Source organism: Protopterus annectens, chromosome 7.part0, assembly GCF_019279795.1.
Source record: "Protopterus annectens isolate FY-2018-M chromosome 7.part0, PAN1.0, whole genome shotgun sequence".
Classification (NCBI taxonomy): Eukaryota; Metazoa; Chordata; order Ceratodontiformes; family Protopteridae; genus Protopterus; species Protopterus annectens.
The window spans coordinates 1,540,036,269-1,540,061,021 of record NC_056739.1 but is presented as its reverse complement, the minus strand read 5'-3'; the positions used below and the strand labels follow the sequence as shown (position 1 = coordinate 1,540,061,021).

The 24,753-nt window shown below is 39.5% G+C and overlaps 1 protein-coding gene across 3 annotated transcripts in view; it reads right to left on the bottom strand.

Moving 5' to 3' along the window:
* Positions 1-24,753, bottom strand: part of ACAD9 (acyl-CoA dehydrogenase family member 9) — a 1,114,604-nt gene that overhangs the window by 629,549 nt on the left and 460,302 nt on the right. For all 3 annotated transcript variants that reach the window (XM_044078083.1, XM_044078081.1, XM_044078082.1), the window contains exon 9: positions 18,257-18,332. In XM_044078083.1, the coding sequence (XP_043934018.1) occupies positions 18,257-18,332 (76 nt within the window). The remainder of the gene's footprint in view (positions 1-18,256; positions 18,333-24,753) is intronic.

Sequence of the window (24,753 nt, the reverse complement as noted above, 5' to 3'; positions counted from 1 at the left end):
TTCAGGAAGGGATTAGGAATATTTAGCAAACTTGTTTGGGGAAATATGGATAGGAAGACAAATGGAATTTGACACAAATTCGTGAAAATAATAGAATTTATTTAAAGAAAGTATAATAGTAGAAAAGGTTAGTGCATCATTAAAAGTAGGGCACCTGGGTTGGATGGTTTAACTTACTAATAGGAAGCTGCCAAATGGAAATGAACTATAATGTTTTGAATGAGTGAAATTCACTCTTCAGTCTTGTCCATAAACCAAAGTATTATAAAAGTTATGTGGAAAAAGTAAGACCAATTTGATTACAGATTGCAGAATACCCCTTAGGCTTCAGAAAGATTATCACCAGCAGTAAGCAGGACTTATTACTGGCAGTAAACATTTCTGATTCAGAGACGGACCTACCACACTCCTCCTCCTACTCGATCTGTATAAGAAATGCAGTAGGGATGCATTCCCCAGGAGTGGCATATGATGAGGAATCATGTGGTCTCCCACAGAAATGCTTGGAGTAAGTGATGTATGCAGCAAACTGATTCACAGAATTGCTCGGCTGTGCAAGTCATCCCCTGCACCCCTGTTAAATGAACTCTGCCAGAGCTCTGCATTAACCCATCTCTTACAGAATGACATGCAACATTAGAGGTAAGTATCAGGGAGTGTATTAGAAATGTAGTTTTTGTATATATGTGTGTGTGTGAGAGAGAAAGAGAGAGACAGTGTCTCTCTCCCTCTCTCTGTGTCTGGGTGGTTTGCTGTAGGGAGGGATTAGTCAGGGAACAGGTAGGGCAGAGGTGTGTGAATATGTCTGAGTGCAAACAGGTGAGGGGGTGTCTGTTCTTTGGTGAGTGTCTTCAGTATTTCTGGGGTAGTTGCCACATCTCAAAATTTCCCAAGACCAATGAACAACGCCTGTCACATGGTGGGGGAACACTAGCCTCACCAGTGGCTGTTCTATATTGATCTAAAACAGCTTAAGAGTTAAGAGAACAGGTTTTCCAGCATGGGGCATATGCCAAACAAAAAATAAAAATCACTCATGTCTGGCATTACTGAGTGACTGTAATGGTCTATGAGGGGGAACATCTCAGTCAAAACAGGCATTCTGTAACTGAGGGCAGATGAGTGGTATGGGGCTGTATCCTTGAGAGTGTGTGTGTGTGTGTGTGTGTGTGTGTGTGTGTGTGTGTGTGTGTGTGTGTGTGTGTGTGTGTGTGTGTGTGTGTGTGGAGGGGGGTGTGTGAATGGGAGGTCGACTATACCATCCTGAAGCTTTGGTCATCACTTGCAATTACAGCAGTAGCAAAGTGCTTGTTACTGCTTGCAGTAATCACAAAGTGATTCACAGACATGTAAATTAGCCAATAATGAGGTCTTTCCTTCTTGAAGCTAGTGTGTCTCTGCATCGCTGTTTTTTATTGCAACCCTTATGAATCCTATCCACTTCCTACGCTGAAGATGGTACACAAATTTACATGCAAATAAGACTAAAGAAAATGTTGTATTTAGAGCACAACCAAAAGCTGTTTGCTGAATTTCCTGTTTGCACTTAATTTTAAATCGTTTTTTTCTTAAAACTTGCATATTTTCTGTCCTTGACTTAGCACTCTTGTGTGGGGTCATTTACTGCACTGTTATAACTTGATATTACTTGTGAACCTCTGCTATCTCTGTAAAAAACAAAAACAAAAAAAATCTTGCTTTTTTCCCACTTTTCTGAGAGTTAAAAGTTCAGTTACAGGGTTGCTGTTCCTGAACTGTTTGAAAGTTCCTGTGAGGCGATTTTGCATGGGCTGAAGGAGGGTCTCTGTGTTTATCAGTGGCAGTGACTAACATTGAGCAGCTTCCCTGCCCCGGAGAGGTGGTTACTGACTTGAAACTGTAGTTTTATTGGCCACTAGGGGTCATTTCCATAACTCCTTCATCTTCCTCTCTTAAAACCTAGTTGCCTCGTGGTTTGAGCGTCTTTTCAGGCTTGTTGGCTCTTGGTGAAGCACCCTCCAAGAGGAAAACGCTGTGAGAAGAAGGGAGCCACTTTGAGATTTTAAGTATTTTTTCTCTGTTTATTTGCTAAGTTTTTCTGCATAGCTGCCTAGCTTGAGCATTTTCTGGCTTGTTAAACTTGATTTCTGTATTAGTAGCTGTATTTAGAGCACAACCAAAAGCTGTTTGCTGAATTTCCTGTTTGCACTTAATTTTAAATCGTTTTTTCTTAAAACTTGCATATTTTCTGTCCTTGACCTAGCACTCTTGTGTGGGGTCATTTACTGCACTGTTATAACTTGATATTACTTGTGAACCTCTGCTATCTCTGTAAAAACAAAAACAAAAAAAAATCTTGCTTTTTCCACTTTTCTGAGAGTTAAAAGTTCAGTTACAGGCTTGCTGTTCCTGAACTGTTTGAAAGTTTCTGTGAGGCCATTTTGCTTGGGCTGAAGGAGGGTCTCTGTGTTTATCAGTGGCAGTGACTAACATTGAGCAGCTTCCCTGCCCCGGAGAGGTGGTTACTGACTTGAAACTGTAGTTTTATTGGCCACTAGGGGTCATTTCCATAACTCCTTCATTTGTCCTCAGAGGAGTGGTTTAGGGCAGTGACTTGTGGTTTGTTGGCCAATTTGGGTCATTTCCTGTCTTTTCCAGCCCCTGCTATAAAGCACGCTTTAGCGATTTAAGTTGCTACTGTTGCACACTAGGGCAGCGGTTAAGCAGGTTTAAACTCCTAAAGTCCACTCTTCAAATTTGATCTAATCAGCGTATCCTATAATTAAAAGATCATCTCTACTTGACTCCTAGACTATTCTCTATCTACCTTGATACGGCACTCTTGTCATAGATAGTACCCCAAAAGGCAACCCCCATTTCTCGTCACCCACGTCCCGGAATCTTTTTAAAGTTTTTGTCTATTCCTTCTAGCATGTCGAGGGATCAGTTGCTAGTGTCCTCTCCTGCTCAGCTGGTGAACCAATATTGAGGCAATGTTACAATTGCCTCATGTACAGTCTCCTCCTCCCACAAAACACAAATACTTAGAGATGCAACAAACTGGAGGCTGAGCTCTAACATAGGACTGGCAAGACCAGTCAGGAGGAGAAGGTTACCACACACACTATAGACCCAGTCTCACATATTACCATTACAACCTCAAATCATACACATAAACACACAAAGACATACTCGGAGGCTCTGATCAAAATCTACCAAAACAGCAGAGGCCACCAAAGCAGACACCCAAACAACCACCACCTCAGAACACAACACCTGCAACACATAGACCTCACAGTCAGAGTGTCAAACAGTCACAGCCCTTAAGGCCAAACACAATGCCAGACACACTAGTCATTGGTGACTCCATAGTCAGACACCACCAGACTGAGTAAGGAGAAGGTCACAGTAAGCTGCCTGTGCGCTAGAATCCGCCACATAACGCAAGCACTCAGGTCTCTCAACAGCAGGTACAAGTATGATTCAGTCATTGTCCACGCTGGTGTAAGCGACCTGGACTACATGAAAAGAGACATTGAGGAGCTCTCTGATTATAGCCCAGACAGGTATGACCCTGACCTTGAGCAGTATCCTACCTACACCAAGAATGATGCCTCAATACAGACATAAGATGATCAGCTTTAACAATTGGCTTAAACACTGGTGTCATTCAAAGGGGATCAGTGTCTGTCTGCCTGGGATGACATGCTGGACAAGCCATCGGCTTGCACCTGTCACCTCTGGGATTCGGATATTGGCAAAGGCCCCATAGTCACCTTTTTTTTTAGGCAAGGCTCAAATTCTAAACCTACCACCCTAGAACACAAAAAGGAAAAAACTAAGGGTAATGCTGCTCAATGCCAGAAGTCTAAATCTCAAAATGGAGGCCCTTCTCAGTATGGAGAACATCGATGTCTGTGCTGTGACAGAAACCTGGTTCAAGGCTCCTGAGAGCACCCCAGCTATCAGGTTTTACCTCATATCATAAAATCTGGACAATACCAAGAAAGGAGGTATCCATATTCATCAAGGACACCCACACCTCAAGACTGGTGGCAACGCACGATGCATCTGAGACCATCCAGGTGCAATTAACCATAGGCAAGACTGCTCTGCAAATTGTAGCATGTTACAGGTCACCCTCGTAAACTCAGGAACCTCACATGGCCTTCCTGAAAAGACTAGAGGTCATAAACACCATCATACTAGGTGACTTCAATTACCCTAATATAGACTGGGAACACTACTCAAGCCCAAACACCCTAGCCCAAAAGTTCCTGGAATTCATAAACTCAAATGCCATGGAACAACTAGTCACCATCCCGACAAGAGGAGATAACATACTTTGATCTCTCTCATCCGAACATGGGAGCACAATGTTCAACACACTGGTGAGATCAGACCACAAACTAATGTCGCTGGAGGTCCTCATCCCACCCCCAGGTGAAATAAAAGAGACCACAGTGAAGAGCTTCTCAAAAGCCGACTTCACACTTCTAAAGACTAGTGTGGTCTCGGCATGGAAAACAGTACTCAGCCGCTGAATCACTTACAAATGCCTTCTACCAGCACCTGCAGGACTGCATGGATAAGGCAATCCCAAGCAAAACAAAGACTCTTTGCCAAAAGGCAAGCGTCCAGTCTGGTGGACCCCAGCCATAAACAAACTCTACAACAAAAGGAGGAAGCTACTACAAGATAGAGCAAAATCCTTAAAAGGTAAGACACCCTTGATCACTATAAGTAAAAAACTAAGAGCTCTCATAAAATCATCCAAAGCAAATTTGAGAGAAAATAGCTAAAGACTCAAAAGACAATCATAAGGCCTTCTTTAGCTATGTTAGAAACCTGGGAGGAAACTCCCAGATATGCTCAAACTAGTTCAAAATGATGTGAAGATTACTGATCCTACAGACATTGCCAACATACTGGCTGACAGGTTCAGTGCAAACTTCTCCCTCCCCCAAAAGGAGAGATATCTATACCAAACGATTGCAGCCCCCAAACATCTCCAGTGCCCAAGTGAGAACTGCTCTCTCCAAAGCAAAAACACAGCATCCATGGGACCTGATGGTGTCCCGGCTGTGTGCTCCATGAACTCAATGAGGAATTAAACCCACAGCTAGGACAGCTGTTTAATCAAAGTCTTACCTCTGGATGGCGCACTGCAACTGTGGTACCACTTCAAAGGCGGTACCTCCACCGACCCTGGAAATTACCGCCCATTAGCTTGACAAGCCTTATCTGCAAAGCCATGGAGAGGATCATAATGGACCTCATAAATAAAGACATAGGGAATTTGCAGACTTTGGATCCAACCCAGTTTGGCTTTGTCAAAGGCAGATCATGCCTTTTAAACTTGGTTGACTTTTTGAAACAGTCACCAAAGCCATTGATGAGGAAAGGCAGTCCATACAGCCTACCTCGATCTGGCTAAGGCCTTCGATACAATACCCCATTCGGGTATCATTGAAAAACTCATCAGCTTAAATGTCAACCCATACATCACAAGATGGGTTGCAAACTGGCTGAGTGACAGAACCCACAGGGTCAGAGCTGCTGGCGCCATGTCAGACTCAAAGCCTGTCACAAGTGGTGTCCCACAGGGCTCAGTCCTGGGCCCACTCTTGTTTGGCATCTACTTTCAGTACAAGCAAACACAGGAGGTTATAGCTGACAAAGTTTGCAGATGACTGCAAACTGGCCATAGTAGAAAACACATCTGACACAGATATCCTTCAGAAGGGTCTCACAGAAGCGGATAACTGGTGCCAGAGCCTAACTAAAAGTTAAATGCCAAAAATGCATAGTCATACCCTTGGGAAAAACAAGGTTTAGCTACCAAATAGGTGGCAATCCACTGAGCACAGAAGAAGTTATCAGGGACCTGGGGACCCAGGTTGATAGTAGTCTGTCATTCGACACCCATGTAGCTAAAGTAGTTACATTGCCCACCTTATCATGAAGGGATTCTCATCTAGATCAAGGGAGGTCATAGTCTCCCTTTACTCATCACTCATCAGACCAATGATTGAGTACAATGCCCCATTCGGAATGTATCTGACCCGACACTTGCAGCAGCTGGAGAGGCCACAAAAGTTCCTCACCAAAAGGATAAAGGGTCTCAAAAATCTGTCCTATGCTGCCCGACTGAAAGAACTCGCTCAGAGGTGACCTTTGCCTAACATACAAGGCCATGTCAAACCCAGATTTGATGAATATGCTTCACCTCAAAAATCTAGATCCATCAGGAGACTTAAACCTTGACACGGCTATTAATAGGGCGTGCTGGAGGATAGATTCATCACCCAAAGACTCCTATGCTGTGGAACAAAATCCAGAGCACCTCACTGGCCTTGTTCAAGAAATCTTGACCAATGGATGGAGATATACCCAGGGATTACACAGAGGCACAGCAAAATAATGGGTATAGTTCCCCATACTAAAGGGGTGGCGTAAGCCACAAAACGATGGGCTAGGCTTGTAAATGCCCTCGGGCAGATAGCCTAGTATGAACCTATGAACCTATGAACCTATGAACATAACAGCAGAACCAGAAAGGGATTCTGGATGGAAAATATTAGTTTGTCCCTGCTATTAGAAGATACTAGAATTTTAATTGGCTAGGGACATCCAGTAAGATAAGAGAACTGTGAACTTTTTATGCAAATTATGAGAAATGTCTATGTGTATGACATATAGACTGAAACGTATTTTGAAAATTTTGTTGACCAAACATATAGTAAAGTATGAGGCCCAATTCAAGGCTGCAAATTACTGTGAAATTATTGAAAACCATTTACTAATCAATATCAATATAATTTGGGTAAGACATTTTAAGTTTAGGTTGTTGAAAAGGAGAAAGGATTATAAGAGCAGGAAGAAGATTAAAGAAATAAAGAAAATGGATTTGGCCTTAATTTGAAATGAAAATTATACACACAGAAAATGTAGTTTACAAAATACTGATGATTATGTAATATATAGTAAACTGTTAACAGTAAAGAAAGGTAGGAGTACAATCATGGGCTTTTCATATCATAAAGTCATTAAAGGACATAAAAAAGGTTTCAGCAGGATAGGTTTATTTAATTTACAGGAAGATGCGATGCAAAAGGAAGAATAATAAAAAGGTTTTTTATTATTTTGCTTATTACTGAATGACCACTCTAGCAAAGCATTCTTACTCTTCTTGAGTAAGTCAGTAAAAAAAGCTAAATATGAACTATGCTGAGTTATACACCAGTGCTTGTACAATTGTCATCACTAAAACCACAGAAGCTAGAGAAGAGGTAACACTTTAATAGAAAAATAAAATAAAAAATACGTAACAAAAGATGAGTGCTTTTCCACTAGTAAGCAGTGCTTCTTCAAATCTAAAACTCATCAGACCAAGAAGTTAGATATACACATTAAGTAACCAATCAATGTTTTAACGATCTTAATCTAAGCACAGGTTTAAAGGCACAAAGTCAATTAACCCCTTTTCTTTATGTGCAGCAAGTCTGAGAATCCATTTTGTCTCTAACCTCTCTGTCTTTACTTTAAGATCTCCCCCTCTATCTGTAACAAGTAACTTTTCAATAACCATGAAATTGAAACGGTGTCCTGTCCCTTCCTTAACATGTTTCGCTAAAGCATTCTTCATGTCTTGCCTATTTATATTGTAAAGGTGTTCCCTGATTCGGTCTCTAAGGCATATGTTACTTTTTCCCCACATAGTAACAACTACAGGTTTGACAGATAGCAAGATATACTAAAGTCTCTGTGGTACAATCTGCAAATAAGTTAAACTCAAAAACCCTGTGTGAAATTGGATGCACAAATAAACCATCAGTACTAATATATCTACAAACATTACATCCATTACAGGGAAAAGTGCCTTTCCTCTTACTTATTCTGTTACTCAAATCATCCTTTATATTTAATAGTTTATAGCAGAGCAGTTTCTTAAGTGAAGGGGCATTCTTAAACAAAATACGGCCGAGTATCAAGCACATTCCTGCACTTACTGTCAGACATCACAAGACTCAAGTGTTTTTTTTTTTTTTTTAACTATTTCACATACTGGAGTTACATCACTGGAATAAGTCAAACACATCCCAAGACCATTCTCAGAGTTTACGCTATAATTTTCAGATCCCATATTGTTGGTGTCAAAGAATGGTCTGGCTCTATCTGGTCTGTAAGCAACCACATCATTTTGCATCTGTAAAACATGAGAATCACAGTATCCTCTCTGTCTAAACTCTTCATTTTAGACATCAAAAGCCTCATACATTTCACTGTCTTTAGTATAAAGTCAGGCATTCCTAAAGAACTGACCCTTCACAGCATTTACTTTAATCCTCTTGGGGTGCATACTTTTTGCATGTAACTTATTATTATTATTATTGCAGGACTTTGTATAAATTTTCATATAAAAATCATTGCCACAGATAGAGGTAGAAACATCCAGAAAATCTAGAGAGTCATTTGAACACTTATGAGTAAATCCAAGAAAATCAGTTGCCGTATGTAAATAGGCAAAAAAAACGATCTAGCTGTTCAGTAGAGCCCGCCCAAATAAGAAATGCGTCATCAACAAAACATCCATAATATAAAATAAAATGACGAAAAATGTTGCAATCATTAAAAACATACTGCTTCTCCCATTGTGTTGGTACTAAATCAGCACAGCTGGTGCCCATAGCCACGCCTACATTCTGAATATAATAATCACCTGAAAAATAAAATACATTATTACATAAAACACCTAATAAGGAACATATCAATTCTACCTTTTGCATAGAATATGCAGAATGCTAATTTAAAAAGCATCTAATATATTCAATCCCCACTACATTTGGGATTACTGTAAAAACAGAAACAATATCCATAGTGACCAATAAAAGGTCACCAAGGGAAATATTAGTAGACCACTCACCTAGTCTTTTCAAAACGTGTTTGGTATCATTCAAAAAAATCTCTACAGTATTTACCAAGGAAACTAGTTGTTTTTCAATAATAAATGTAGAGGGGCTCTGTGACCCAACCTCTCCCAGACACAATTGATCGCATAGGTGGTTTAGTGAGGTTTTTATGTACTTTAGGGGGACCATAAATAATTGGGATAAGCGGATGTTCTACTCAAAAGAAGTCAAATAGCTCTTTACTTATAGTTTGTTAATATCAAACTTGGCACATTAAGTACATGTCAAGGAATCATTTAACATACATAGCATACTTGATATATAGCTCCTAGTGTCCATAACAATTCCTCCCCCTTTATCTGCAGGATGTATGTATAGATCTTCTCATGCGATTACGCTACAAAGTGCTCATATTGCACTTTATTCACATTAAATGATCTATGCAAATGTCTCTTGTAAACGTAATCGTAAATATCCTCACATAACTTAACAATCAAACATTTTGTATTTTCTGTCATATGGCTGGAGCAAGCTCTAATTGACCCAAAATGTGTTGCCTCTTTCAACCTTGCCTGTTCCTGCTATTGGAATGACCTCTTACTTCCTGATTTAATAAGTTCACTGGTGCGGGCAAACTGCAGCTTTAAAAAAGGATGCACCACAGTAGATTGTACCTTATTGGAGGCATCCATAACTCCAGTAGCAGTATTAAATGATTCAGAAGGACACAAAGTTCTCTGTGCTGAAATATCGGCACTAGCCCACCCATTAGCTTCAGGAGTGGGAGGGTCCAACCGCCTCTCATCAGATCTCAAAGGCTGCAAGTTCTCTGTTAGCTGTAATAAGCCTAGTACAGTCAGAGAGATACCTCTCATTATCATGCGAAGAAGTGGTTGGTCTATTAGAAATGGCCATGTCATTAGACTTATCCATATAATTCTCTCTGTTCTGCCCATTTTGAGTAACTCTCGGCCAGGAAAAAAGCCTACCCTCTAAAGTCTAAAATGTCTCTCTGCAGTTTCTGCTTCTTAACTTCAGTTAAGCATTTCTCATAAGTACAAACATCGGACAGCAGGTCATCCAATTTCCGTACATATTCAGGAGCATTAAACAATTCATTAGCATATTTCAAATCACGGATTATTTCAGTATGTTGAGTATCTTCGGTTGGTCTAAAATAAATCTTATTAACAGCTCCATATACTTATAGCTGGTTTCTAAATTCAAGACCTGCCATTCCTTCAAAAGTTCAAAAAAAGCACTACCGTAGGTGTGTATTTTGCACATGCGCAATCCCTTTGGAACCACTTTTAATTCAAGGTAGGCTTGAAGATCTAATCTCTGCCACTGTAACCTCTTGAACCTATACAGGTTATTCTCCAGCCGTTTAAATGTCTTCTTAAAATCTTCAGATTGTGTTTTTGAAATATCTGGTGCTAGAAGGTTTAAACTCTCATCTATTAAAAGCAGTGGATTACCACTTATACTCAAAACACAATCCAGTCAGCCAAGAGTCTTAATTCTATCAGGAATCAGACGAACATAGTCCAATTCTATTTCTCCTCCTTCAGCCATGCTCCCAAAAATAAAATGAGCAATAACACTAAAACAAGCAAGACAGGAGCACTTCAGGCAAACAGCAGGTATTCACTAAAACCACAGGAATTGTTATGGACATTAGGGAATATATATCAAGTATGCTATTAATGTTAAATGATTCCTTGACATACTAAATGAGCCAAGTTTGATATTAACAAGTTGATTTCTAGAGTAGACAGTTTTGTTCGTGACTTGTTTACTGAACATGCTATAAGTAAAGAGCTATTTGACTTCTCTAGAGTAGAACATTCTCTTATCCTATGTATGGTCTCTCTAAAGTATATAAAAACCACAGTAAACCACCTATGCGACCAACTGTGTCTAGGAGAGGTTGGGTCACAGAGCTCATCTCCATTTTTTATTGAAAAACAACTAGGTACCTTGGTAAATACAGTAGAGACGGTTTTGAAGGATACCAAACACTTTCTGAAAAGACTAGGTGAGTGGTCTACTAATATTTCCCATGGTGACTTTTTACTGTTCACTATGGATATTGTTTCTCTTTTTATGGTAATTCCAAACGTAGTGGGGAATGAATATATTCAATGCTTTCTAAATGAGCATTCTGCATATTTTTATGCAGAAGGTAGAATTAATATGTTCCTTATTAGATACTGTTTTACATAATGTTGTTTTGCCTTTTCGGCTTTTCCCAGTTTGGGGTTGCCACAGCGGAACTCTGGTCTGCTAATGATTAGCAGTAGATTTTTATGGTGCTGAGTTGCCAGCCCGATGCCCAACCTTCAACGAAGGCACGCCCATTTACGCATGTCTTTCGAATGCCACTCGACCACAGGGAGGACATGCAGACTCCACACAGATGGCACTCCAGCCGAGAATCGAACAGAAGAACCTCTTGCTGTAAGGCAACAACGCTGCCGCTGTACCACCGCAGTTTCCACATACTGTTTTACGTAATAATGTATTTTATTTTTCAGGTGATTATTATAATCAGAATGTAGGCGTGGCTATGAGCACCAGCTGTGCCAACAGCTATGCTAATTTAGTACTAACACAATGTGAGAAGCAGTATGTTTTTAATGACTGCAACTTTTTTCATTTTATTTTACATTATGGACATTTTGTTGATGATGCGTTTTTTATTTGGGCAGGCTCTACTGAACAGCTAGATCAGTTTTTTGCCTATTTACATAGGACAACTGATTTTCTTAGGTTTACTCATAAATGTTCGAATGACTCTAGATTTTCTGGATGTTTCCATCTCTATTTGTGGCAGTGGTTTTAATACAAAAATTTATATTAAAAAAAAAAAAATCATGCAAGATTAATAAGTTAAATGCAAAAAGAATGCACCCCAAGAGGGTTAAACTAAATGCTATGAAGGGTCAGTTCTTTAGGAACGCCTGACTTCATACTAAAGACAATGGGCTTTTGATGTTTTAAATAAAGAGTTTAGACAGAGAGGATACTGTGATTCTGATATTTTACAGATGCAAAATGATGTGGTTGCTTGCAGACAGGATAGAGCCAGACCATTCTTTGACACCACCAATATGGAATCTGACACTTACAGAGTCAATTCAAAAAATGGACTTAGGATGTGTCTGACTTATTCCAGTGATGTAGCTCTAGTGTGTGAAATAGCTTAAAAAAAAACACTGGGGTATTCTGATATTCAACAGTAAGTGCAGGAATGTGCTTGATAGTTAACTGTGTTTTTTGTGTTTAAGAATGCCCCTTCACTTAAACTGCTCTGCTATAAACCGTTAAATATAAAGGATGATTTGCGTAACAGAATAAGTAAGAAGAATGGGACTTTTCCCTGTAATGGATGTAATGTTTGTAGATATATTAATACTGATGGTTTATTTGTGCATCCAGTTTCCCATAGGGTTTTTGAGTTTAACTTATTTGCAAATTGTAACACAGAGAATCTAGTATATCTTGCTTATCTGTCAAACCTGTAGCTGTTACTATGTGGGAAAAACTAACAGATGCCTTAGAGACTGAATCAGGGAACACCTTTACAATATTAATAGGCAAGACATGAAGAATGCTTTAGCAAAGCATGTTGTTAAGGGAGGGGCAGGACACTGTTTTAAATTCATGGCTATTGAGAAGTTACTTGTCAAAGAGAAAGGGGATATGTTAAAGTTCAGACAGAGAGACAAAATGGATTCTCAGACTTGGTGCACATAAAGAAAAAGGGTTAAATGACTTTGTGCCTTTAAAATCTGTGCTTAGATTAAGATTGTTTAAACACTGATTGGTTACTTAATGTGTATATAATACCCACTTGGTCTGATGAATTTTAGATCTGAAGAAGCAATGCTTACTAGTGGAAAAGCGCTCATCTTTTGTTATGTATTTTTTGTTTTATTTTACTATTAAAGTGTTACCTCTTCAGCCAGCTTCTGTCATTTTAGTGAATACTTGCTGTTTTTGCCTGATGTCCTCCTATCTTGCTTGTTTTAGTCTTACTTGTACAACTGCATTGACGCTGCTGTACCTAACAGAACCAAAGCAAGATCTTCACGGAAAAACAAATCTGCCTGGTGGACAACTGCCATTAATAGGCTATACAACAGGACACTGGATTTGCTGTTTAACAGTGGGAAGGAACGGTCTCAAAACTGTAAACACTCCCTCCTCAACTTAAACAAGCAAATAAGACTCCTAGTGAAGTCCTCCAAAGCTAACTACGGATCCAAAGTAACTTCCCTAACTAAGAACAACCACAATGTGTTCTTTAGTTACATCTGTAACCTCAAAGATACGGCCCAGGTTTGCGCTGAACTCGTAGTTAATGATACTACACATACAGAACCTGTGGATATAGCAAACCTGCTGGCTGACAGGTTCACTGAAAACTTCACTGCCCTGTCCACACCACATATATCCTAAAGCATCCCCAACAACTATCCCCCACCTAGTATCTCCAAGGAGCAGGTCTTAAATGCCTTCTCCAAGGCCAAAAACACATTTATGGGAGCAGATAACATCCCCGACTGCGTTTAACATGGGTTAAAACAGGAATTAGTATCATCACTAAGCACACTTTTCAATCACAGCCTAAGCACTGGCTTTGTCCCAGCAGAGTGAAAAACAGCTACCTTCATCCCTTTGCACAAAGGGGATGCATCCACAGACCTCTGGAACTACAGAGCCATTAACCTGACCAGCCTTATCTGCAAGGTCATGGAATGAATCATCATGAACCTTATTAAAAAAGATAAAGGAAATCTCCAAATGCTCAATCCCACCCAGTTTGGCTTTGTCAAGGGGATATTGTGCCTTTTAAAATTGGTGGACTTCTTCCAGACAGTCACAAATGCCCTAGATGAGATTAAATCTGTGCATATGGCTTACCTAGACTTAGCCAAGGCCTTTGACACCATCCCCCACTCAGGCATCATTGATAAACTCACCAAGGTGGGTATCATCTCATATATTGTCAGGTGGGTTGCCAACCGGCTCACTGATAGAACTCATATGGTCAAAGTAGGGGACTCCACCTCCACCAGCAGACCTGTAGCCAGTGGTGTTCCATAGGGATCAGTTCTGGGACCCTACTGTTTGGAATCTACCTCAAACAAAGTACAGGCTAAAATTAAATGACTGTGGCTGACAGTTTGCTGATGACTGCAAACTGGGAGCTATCACTGAAACTCCTAGCCATGTCAACATCCTGCAAAAAGGTCTTATGCAGACTAATGGCTGGTGCAAAAGTCATGGTCTTAAACTTAATGTAAAAAAAATGCATTATCATCCCCTTTGGCAAGGGTGATGTGCCTGCAAACTACCACATCAATAGCAATATCCTAAGCACACAGTCAGTGGTGAGAGATCAGGACACACAGGTTGACGGCAACCTTAACTTCAATCACCATGTCTCCACAGTGGTAAGAAGGGCATTTTATATTGCTCATCTCATAAGTAAGGGCATTGCCTCCAGGAAAAAAAGAGGATAAAACACCCATACTCTTCCCTCATCAAGCCAATAAGAGTACAACACTCCCTTTGGTATGTTCCTTTCCAAACACCTGCAGCAACTGGAGAGACCACACAGGTTCCTTACAAAGATAATTCAGGGTCTTCATGGCCTGTCTTATGTGGACAGACTGAAATCATGGTCATTTTACTGTGCATCATACAGACTACTTAGAGGCAACGTGTGCCTTGCATATAATGCAATCTCTGACCCAGCTTTAATGGAAAAGCTGCATATTCACAAGTCAAACGGCACATGGATAACTCACACAAAGGAGCTTAACCTATGTGACATCAATAGAACTTACTGGTGAGACAGATTTGTCTCATAGAGGCTGCTCCACCTTTGAAACAAGCTTCCTATTCATGTTAAATGAAGCTCCTTGTTGACCCTATTTAAGAACAATTTGGACGACTGGATGGGTAACCAGAAATTCATTCCAGGTGTCCCTCTTGGACAGGCGCAATTTGGTGCTGGTTTTGGCGTCTGCTTGTACCAGACACCCTTGGGAACATGGGTTGAACTTGGCTAGGCTTGTAAGGGCCCTAGGGCCGTTAGCCTAGTAACCTCCTATGATCCTACGAACTGCAATTTTTAAGTGCGAAACAGGAAATGGAATATTGGTCAGTCAGAGACTTGTATGGTTCTTTGTCAAAGGGTGAATATACTTTTGCAATTAGAAGGGAGTTACATGACAATTTTAGAGAACAGTAAAGAGGTGCAGAAACACATGATTCATCACTAAGGGAAGGAAAAGAGAGGTGCTACTTCTGTTGGATAAGAAACTATAAAATAGATATCTTGATTGAATTTTTAAAAGAAGACCACCACTTTTGTAGTACTAGGCAAACAAAGGAATGTGTGGATAAATTTCTACACCGCTTATATGGAGGAAAGGAGGGAGAAGGATTTAGACAGTGAATGGACAGGTAAGTTATTGAATAAGGCTAGGAAAAGGCAATATATGGATACAGCACATATAAATAAAGGAGGTTTTGAAGATGTTGGAAGGGTGTTCAAACCCAAAGCTAGGTGGACTAATATATATTTTTATAAAATTATGCCTGATAAGACAGTTAAGTCTATTTAGGGAGGTGATGGAGTTTGGTGAGCTTTTAAGGTACAGTCAGATTTTTATGAAAGGATTTAAGTTTACTTGGGAAAAAGATAAAGCAGACTTAAACAAATGGAAACATTCGTCTCTCTTGACTACAGGTTAAAAAACACAGAAAGCTGATAAAGTTTAGAATTTCAAATTATTTAGGGAAACTTATGGAAAAGTAAGTGCAAGCAGTCAAATGGGGCCCTAGGCAGGGTAATGAATCGGGGGCCCCCCATACTCTGCCCCCAAACCCTCCCCCACACAGCCATTCTAGTGTCCCATTACTTGGCTATTTCTCCCTAGTTACCATAAACACTGTTCAGAACTCTGTGTGCATAATGCTTCCTGCTTTATTTAAATGATTACAAGTATTTGGATTGTATTTAAAACTTTTATTTCAAGTTTTATACCACAAATACAGCTAGACATTTGCTAAACAAAAGAATACAGTTTCACAGTGATAACAGACTTAGAATTAAAAACTTCTCTGACTTTGAAACCCACATTCAAAGAAAATGCATCTGGCCAATGGCATATTTTTTCCTTTGGGCTGTTTTCAAATCATAGGCTCCTTGCACACATTTTTAGGACCATGCAAACATGCAAAAGTTCTTTGATTCACCTTCCTGATTGTATAACACAGCACCACTTGTTAGAATGTTTCAAATTTATAGTTTTGAACATTTTCCAATAAGCAACGAAACAAAACATATAAGCCAAATAATGGAAAAACTGCCCAATTCAGAACATTTCAACCACCCAAGGCCATTCAAACTTCTGTCATTACAATCCACCAACATCAGTAAACATGCATAATCTCTGAAGAAGTAAGTCACCTGAATAATTCCTCATTAAAGAGATCCGTAACTAATGAAGAGGTTTGCTGTTAGCAAACAATTTTATATTTCAGTTTTTCATCTACAAATTCAGTGCCTGCTGCCCTTGAAGAATAAACTTAAGTTACATTAAAAAATGGTAAGTTGGTAATATTGCAATAGGGAATGTATGGCAAACTGAAAACAAGTTAATAGTTACTAGGCATCTCATCCAAAGGAGGACATACTCAGGACTGCAGGCCCCCCCCCCTTAAAATGTAACACAGTATCAGCAATCCATCTACATGCTGTGGGAGTAGAACCTACAGCCTTTTGCATCAAAAAGCAAGTATGCTACCTGTTGTGCTACTAACACTGCTTTTATATTTTATACCACAATAGTGAAACCATTTGCTAAACAAAACAGTTGCACATTTTGAACAGACTTAGCATGAGCAGCAGTAAACTTCTCTTCCCTTGAAGCTCACAATTCCTTGAAAATGTGCTTGAAACTCATTTCTTTGAAAAATGCACCTGAAACCCAGTTCCTTGAAAAATGCAGCTTGATAGATGTGGAAGAGGATTCAGGCTCTTGTTCCTTGTAGCTAAGGTACAGAGTTTGAACCTAAGCAAATTACTAACCACCTGCTGACCCTAACTAGGGCATTTCACTCACAAACACTTCTCAACCTCTTAGTGCAAAAGCCAAGCCAACCACCAATGCCCATGAAAATTTTGAGAGGACACTGAACTATGCATAGTGCACACAATGGTTCGGAATCATTGGATCATAATCTTAATTCCAAAAAAGTAAATAAATGTTGCAGAAATAACATACATTTTTCACCTTTTCCCATTTTTGGGCCCCCTTATCCTTCATGGGGCTCTAGGTGACTGCCTATGTAGCCTTCTGCTGGATTTGGCTCTGAGTGCAAGTGGTAGAACTGAAAAAAGAACAGCCACAATTAACCTTTATGAGACAGCTGTTGAAATAAAGAAGAGTAAAATGGTAATGCTGATTGTAGGTGATATTTTTAAGGATTGTTATGCTGTTGACAGCAACACCCACATCAACGGCACTGTGAAAATATGAAGTATATAGTTATATGGTTTGAAAATGATTCCATTATGGCAGTTGATATGTTGGAAGAGACTAAACAACATTTAAGAAATTAGAAACTCTTGATTATGGATATGGATAGTAAGACAACAACAGTGAAATAGTTACTATCCACTTTAGTTTTATACAGGATTTAGGTTAGCCTTGCTATTTGTAGGCAATTCAGCTCTTACAGCCTAGCTCAAAAGAATCATATTCTTATTTACAGTTATTTGTTCCCCCATGTCTGACAGAATCAAACAAAGGAACTGTGGACCATAACGAATAAAGAGTAAAACGAATTTGAGAGTAGGCAAATGGGGACTGGAATTAATTGGAGAAAATTAGGAAAGGAACCAATATACTGGGAGCAAATAACAATGGAAGCAAATAACAATGGAAGCAAATGTAACAGAGTGGGTTAATGTCAACTGAAAGTTTGGACTGCTGATTAGAGACTGCCTTCTGCCAGGGATTAATAACAGGGTACAGGCATGGACAGAGGTAAAGAAAGAGAGACAGGATAATGCCAAGTGAAAGACCAGCTCTGGTTGAGTTTCTAAACTGAGTCTAAAATAGAAGCTATCATTAAAGAAGAGATAATTAGTAACACATATAAAATACTGCATGATAACTGTAGAATCAATCACAATGATTAAACTCTACTTGCATTCGGACCACAAGCTGCTGACACTTCAAGAAATATTTTTTTTTTCCTGATGGAAATCATAAATATACATATTACATATTCTCATTTGTAAAACTGGCCTAGACAACACTTTAAAGATATCCTCTTACCAATTAGTTTCTTTATCATTCCAGCAGATGTACTACCCATGCTAAATCTTCCGCTGTTCAAAATATTCATTGCAACCTGAAATAAATTAAGTAGGATTTAAGCAGACTGTAGCTCATGTATGTATAGCCAGCCTAAGTAGTTATGTAGAACATTTAATGTCTATTTAAATAGCACAGTTTCATTTTGATGTACAGGTATATTTTGTTACACAAAATAATGGATACAATGCCATTCTTTGAGTTCCATTTTGGAAACATTACACCAAAAGTCCCAAATGAAAAGGGGTAAAATTAGACTGGTTCAGTCATGGGCAAATCCCCCACGCCCCTACGAGGCTTTGCATTATGTAGTCTCTTTTATAAAACGCAGAGATTTCAGCACCATGAAAGACTAGGTTGTTTCAATGAAATGGAGCATTGTTGAACTCAGCCTCAAAGAATTGCAGAATACCAAAATAACTCTAACCTTCTATGTTGGAACAACAATATTTATACAAGTATGTTCATGTCTACTGATTTTCACCATCTAAATTACTGGCTTGTCACAGGCATTTTCATCTATGTTTACATCCTTCAACCCCCACACAGCTCTTCTTCATCCACAGAGAGTCTGTTTTCTATGGCATACTCTTTGTTGATTCTGGTTATACAGTGTTGTGTAGTACATAAACAGCATTTATGCAGTTTCAAAGAAACAGTACAAAATACAGGAAAGTACAGTTATGAAAGCAAACTTAACATAATAGTAGATGCTCTAATGAATCACCTTTGCAATAGCCTAAGCTATGTGGGGGTTTAGTCTTCCCCACCTGCAAAGGCTTGCATCAAAAAGTTTTGGGAACTTTCCTGGTGCTTTTCCAGGCAGAAGCACTCGTATAAAAAAAGACAACAGCATCAAAATTTTCAGGGCATTTTTTTTGCCATGGAAGAAGGCAAGAGCCCTGAATACATATTCTAGGAACAATCTTTATAATTATCTACAAATAGTTGAAAAGGAACATCGCCCTGGCAGCAATCAGGAAGAAGAGGAAAAAAGGGTACTGAAAGGAGGGCCAGCTACTTCAGCAATTATCCATTACAACATTTAGTGCTACTGTAAGTTTTCTTACACAACAATACTTTGTTCGGAACGATCACCATTCTAGCTAGCCTAAGCAATGTAGGTAGATTACCACAGCTTAGATAAATGTAGTAAAAGTCTGTGGTGGTGGTGGGGGGGGTGCAAATATTTAAGACTTCAGGAACTCCTGGAGAATGATCCTAGCAAAGATAGTTATGGGCTTAGAAAAGCAATCCAATTTGTAATGCTTTGTAAAGGTGTGCACTGAGGACCAGGTTCTTGCCTCTAGAATACTTCTCGGTTTCCTAGGTAGGCGGATATACCAAACCAACTTCAAAAATTGTTTTACTTGAGCATTACTGGAAAAAAGAGGATTTAAGAGCAGACAATACCCGGTTATTTATCAATCATCCTCTATGTTACTTTCATGCAATGTGACAGGAGTTTGATTCCTCTGTACTGCCCACAGTTGCGAACGTCCCCTTTGTTCCTAAACTCTGGCACAGTATGCTTATTCTCTAGTGATCTGGTATACACCTTTCTTTCCATACTGATATGAGTACCCTCAGGAGCCATTTCTCTCCCGTCTCCCCCAACATTTTGATCATTCCTGCTGTGACCTCATCTGAGCCTGCTGCTTTCCCTGACTTCATTTTCCTTAGTGCTGTTCTTACTTCTACAGTGGATTCCAACTCTTCTCTCACTGTACACTGTCTCTGAGGCATTTTAGCTTCTGTGGCATTTTTTTCACAAGTACTCCTATCTTCTTTTGATGTCCTGTAGACTGTATTTGTTTACACTGTTAACATCTCAGTTAAGAGGTGGAGTATAAAGCAGGTTCATAGATAATTATATATATGGCTATCATAATGTTTACATTAGAAGCACGGAGATGGGGGGTGAGCAGTGTCAGAAAACTATGTATATGACTCGGGAGATGACAGTACAATGTGACTGGTGAAGGCTGGTTGTGGGGCACAGGATTCAGAGTGAAGAGAAATAGTCTGATGAAATGGTAAACTGTAGATAACTCTGGCATCCTGGAGACATACAGGAGCAGATTCAAAGATTTGATAGGTGAAGTTTTAGATGCGTCTTAAATGACTTTGCATTCTGCATGGATTTCAGTAGTTTTGGGAAGCAGTTACATAGTTTAGCTACACTATCTGAATACAAAGAGTTACTTGCAGTATTAGACAAATTGGTTATGTTGATTAGTGATTTTTCTCGAATTCTACTGGAGGAGCAGTGCTATTAAGTTAAGGGCTGGCCATTTCTTTGGCTTTTACAGAGAAGTCTGTGTACTGTAGTTAACAGGAAGAGCAGGGTATTGTGGTAGTGCTAACCAGTTGAATTTCTGAGGTACAGGCAGTGGTGTGGTCTGTTATAGATTACTGCAAATTTGGTTACTGTATTATAAGACTGTTCAATTATGAACAGTTGTGAGCCTTGAAGGTTAGTGAAGACTGCTGCAGCATAAAGGAGAAATGGCAATAAGAAAGCAGAAGCTACACAACTTCTGGCCATATCAGTGAGGTAGGATTTTACTGTGCAAAATGTATGTAGGTTTTGATTATTTGTTTAATCACGCATGATACACAGTGGCTGAATTTCAGCTTGTCAGCCATGATGACACTCCTGAGTCTGCAGTCATTCAGATGAAATGTTAAACCAAGGCCACATCTGCTTGAGTTGGTGGCAGCTCAGGCAGATGCAAAAGATCCCATGGCACCTATCAAAAAGAACAGGGGAAGTTCCCTAACACCTGACAAAATTTCCCCTAATAGTATAAATACCACTTTGGGTCTCCAATGAAAAGAGGCTACTAGCCATGTGGGACTAACCCAGTCAACTAAGGAAAAATAAAAAATAAATAAATATATGCAAGTAAATTAGGAGCGGTTTTATATTTTTTCCAGAAGGTACATTCTTGGTTCCTTTGTAGCATGAATTGCTTAGCTGCTAAGGACAGCCATGGGGCAGGGTTGGTTTCGACTTTTTATTCTGCTGGGGATAAATGTACACAGAACAATCTATGAAGATTTTATTGAACTCAAACAAAGCATCACCTATGGGAAGAGTCTAACTTAAGGACAGCCAGTGGAACTGTCTTCATGAAAAGTTGTAAGGTTTCTTACCAGTCTGTATCAATATGCTTTGGGGTTCTTGCTTTTATACCTTATGGTAACACTGGTAAGTGATCACCTAGGCTGTCTGACAGAGTTCCACTGAATGATATTTTTTTTGGAAAGGATGTTGGTATCCAGTCAAGAGTAGACTGTCTGTTTGTCGCTTTGTTACATCAAGTTGGTGTGGCTATAAGTTGGGTAAACTTGTACAGATGTATATTTATGTTTGGATTTTTAGACTGGATGGCTTTAATATCACCATCCAATGTTATGGGTTCATGCGGGATTTTTCAAGAGGCCCTACAAAAAATATCTTCCAGTGTTTTAGCATTGTTACCTCGGGGTATGTATATACCTATGACTGTAATTGTTTTGTGAGTGTTTCGTTTTACCATGGTTAGGATTTCTGAGTTATAGAAAGCTGGCAGGATATTAGGGGAGAAGGAGATATCTAATGCGTTTTTGTAGAACACGTCAAGTTGGTGTGGCTATAAGTTGGGTAAACTTGTACAGATGTATATTACTGGTTGGATTTTTAGACTGGATGGCTTTAATATCACCATCCAATGTTATGGGTTCATGCGGGATTTTTCAAGAAGCCCTATAAAAAATATCTTCCAGTGTTTTAGCATTGTTACCTCGGGGTATGTATACACCTATGACTGTAATTGTTTTGTGAGTGTTTCGTTTTACCATGGTTAGGATTTCTGAGTTATAGAAAGCTGGCAGGATATCAGGGGAGAAGGAGATATCTAATGTGTTTTTGTAGAACACGACGACACTGTCATTTTTTTGTTGATTCTGTCTAATCTGATAATGCTAAATGTTAATGATAATGGCTGGTGGGGCAATTTCTTCATATTTTTTTGTTTTGTTTACTGCCAGGGACCGGTTTCAATGGCAGCTAAGATATCTGAAGCATGCACTTCAGGGAGTTGATTATAAATACTTCATAAGTTGGTATGGTATATATGAAGGCCAGACTAGGACTGTGGATGAGATGGTATATAGAAAGGAGCTGACGGAGATATATATCATCTGGTGTTCGAATATTCAGAATTGGGTCTGGGTTTAGGTGAATGTCACCTCTAATTTTATGGTTATGGAAGTATACTGGTATGGGCAGAGGAGGCATTTAGAAATATACAAGGCCATTGAAAGCACTGATAACAGTCAACATATCACTAACATTTATGTGCTTGTCAGTTTATAGGATCCCACAGAGGTTGCACTTTATCCCTTTTTAAATCTGCTCCCCGCTCCTGAAATGAAGTTTCTATGGTGACTGTCTGGAGGGAGGTTGGAACGGAGGATTGAAGACCTGAAATGTATGCAATCTGGTCTAAGCATCATCCAGTGTTCTTTATAAATCCCAGAACTGGAATCTGAAAAGTTAAAGGATGTTTAGTCCAGGCTGATCTGAGGAACCACTTTATTCTCCTTGTGTGTAGACTGGTAAAGGGTAGCATGATAATCAATGATGTCATGTGTCCCAGAAACCTGAGAAACTCCCTTACAGATGCTTGTTTTACACTGGAGAAATTGAAAAAAAAACTGCTGAAATGTTTCTACTTTGTCTGAAGGGAGAATGGCATTTCTCTTGAACGAGTCTGACAAACACACCAGGAATACCATTTTGCGTTTAGGAATGAAAGAGTAGAATTCTCAGAAATATACTCCTAACCCTGTAAAGCTTCACTCATTTACTGGAAAATCCTGTCAGATTAAGAAGGAATTATTTTTCTCTTCCTGCCGGAGGACTGATTATTTGTTGTAAAAATAGCTAACAGTTCCTTAGCAAACAGCACTATGTCAGTCCTAGCCATAGTGATGATAAAGACGCACAGTTTTTCTCACTAAACCCAGTGGCCCCCAGTCCAGTATGCCCCTTTAGCACAATGGTTGTAGCTTCAGTATTCCCTTCCGGACCAAGCAAAAGCCTTTCCCCTAACTCCTACCCCTTCCCCAGTCAGTGACAAGGATGGTTCTCCCTGGCCCACTCTGGGCTTTACTACAGCCCCAAAGGATATAGCTATACCCTGATCATTGGTGGTTGCCAGTGCTACACCAAGTGGTCTGGGTGAAGAAGATGGGTGGTCTGAGGAAAAATGATTGTTCACAGCAGAGTCAGCCACTAGTGACAGAGCAGTGAAGCAGCTGGAAAAATCCTACAAGACTCCTTAACACTTCATTTCATTTTTGGCCAGGTAACAAGGGAAGGTAATGCCAAGGGAATAGTTTGCTCCTACACTGGTAAGTTGGGCAGGAAGAACTGAAAGTGGGTAGTGTAGTCTTGAAGCATCAGTAAGTACCTGCAAGAAGGAACTGGCAGTTCTGAGATAAATATTACACTGACAGTACCCCACAAGCACAACACTGTTTCCACAACACTCTTAAGTAGGCAATCTAATATAGTTTTAGTCATAAAATAAAACTTTTCCTAACAAAAAGTTCACCAAAGCACTCAGAAGACAGACAAATACATTTCGTCCCTTTCACATTTTTTCCTAAATAGGCAGAATTCTTGTCAAGAACACAATAATACACATAAAATTCAATTGAGAAAGCAAAGTTTAACACAAATGAGGACCTATCTAACCGGCTTGAAGACTTCAACTTCAGTTAACCGACAAGTAGTCTGCCAAAGAAGGGCTCACTCTGGCAGCAAAAAAGCTCTGGAGATTTTGTTGCTCTTCCTGTCTTTTACAAGAGCACTCCTCACACTCCTGCTAGGATAATCACCAGAAATGTGCCCAAAGCTTTTAGAAGCTGACCGATGTAGGCAGGTTAAAACCCACACTGCTTAGGCTACTGCAACGGTCATCATTATGAACATATACAGTGACTACACAATATAAAATGAAGGGCAGTGGTGTGCAAAGATATAGAATTAGCACGTTTGTTCAATGTCCTCTTTGACAGGGAGGCAAATAGTTGTGAGGCAGAAGATTTCTGACTACAGAACAAGTACAGATACGAAAGAAGGATGTGTTAATAACAGGATGAGGATTAATTGTAGTTTCATTTGAAAATAACATGTATCCTTCATGTCAAAAGAAGAAAATAATATGCATAGGAAGCAGCCAGTGCTGCAAGAATCTCCCAAAAATCAACTGTTACAAAGAATATCTTACACATACCTTACACAGCTATACTTTCTAAGTGTTCTGTCAAACTTCCCTGCTGTCACAGGCAAAGGGCCTAACAACTCTTTGAAGACTTATTACTGCTCAATGTGATCTTTATATGGATTAGTGGATTTAGAAAAAAAAAAATTACAGCCCATCTTTAACAAAATCTGACTGAAT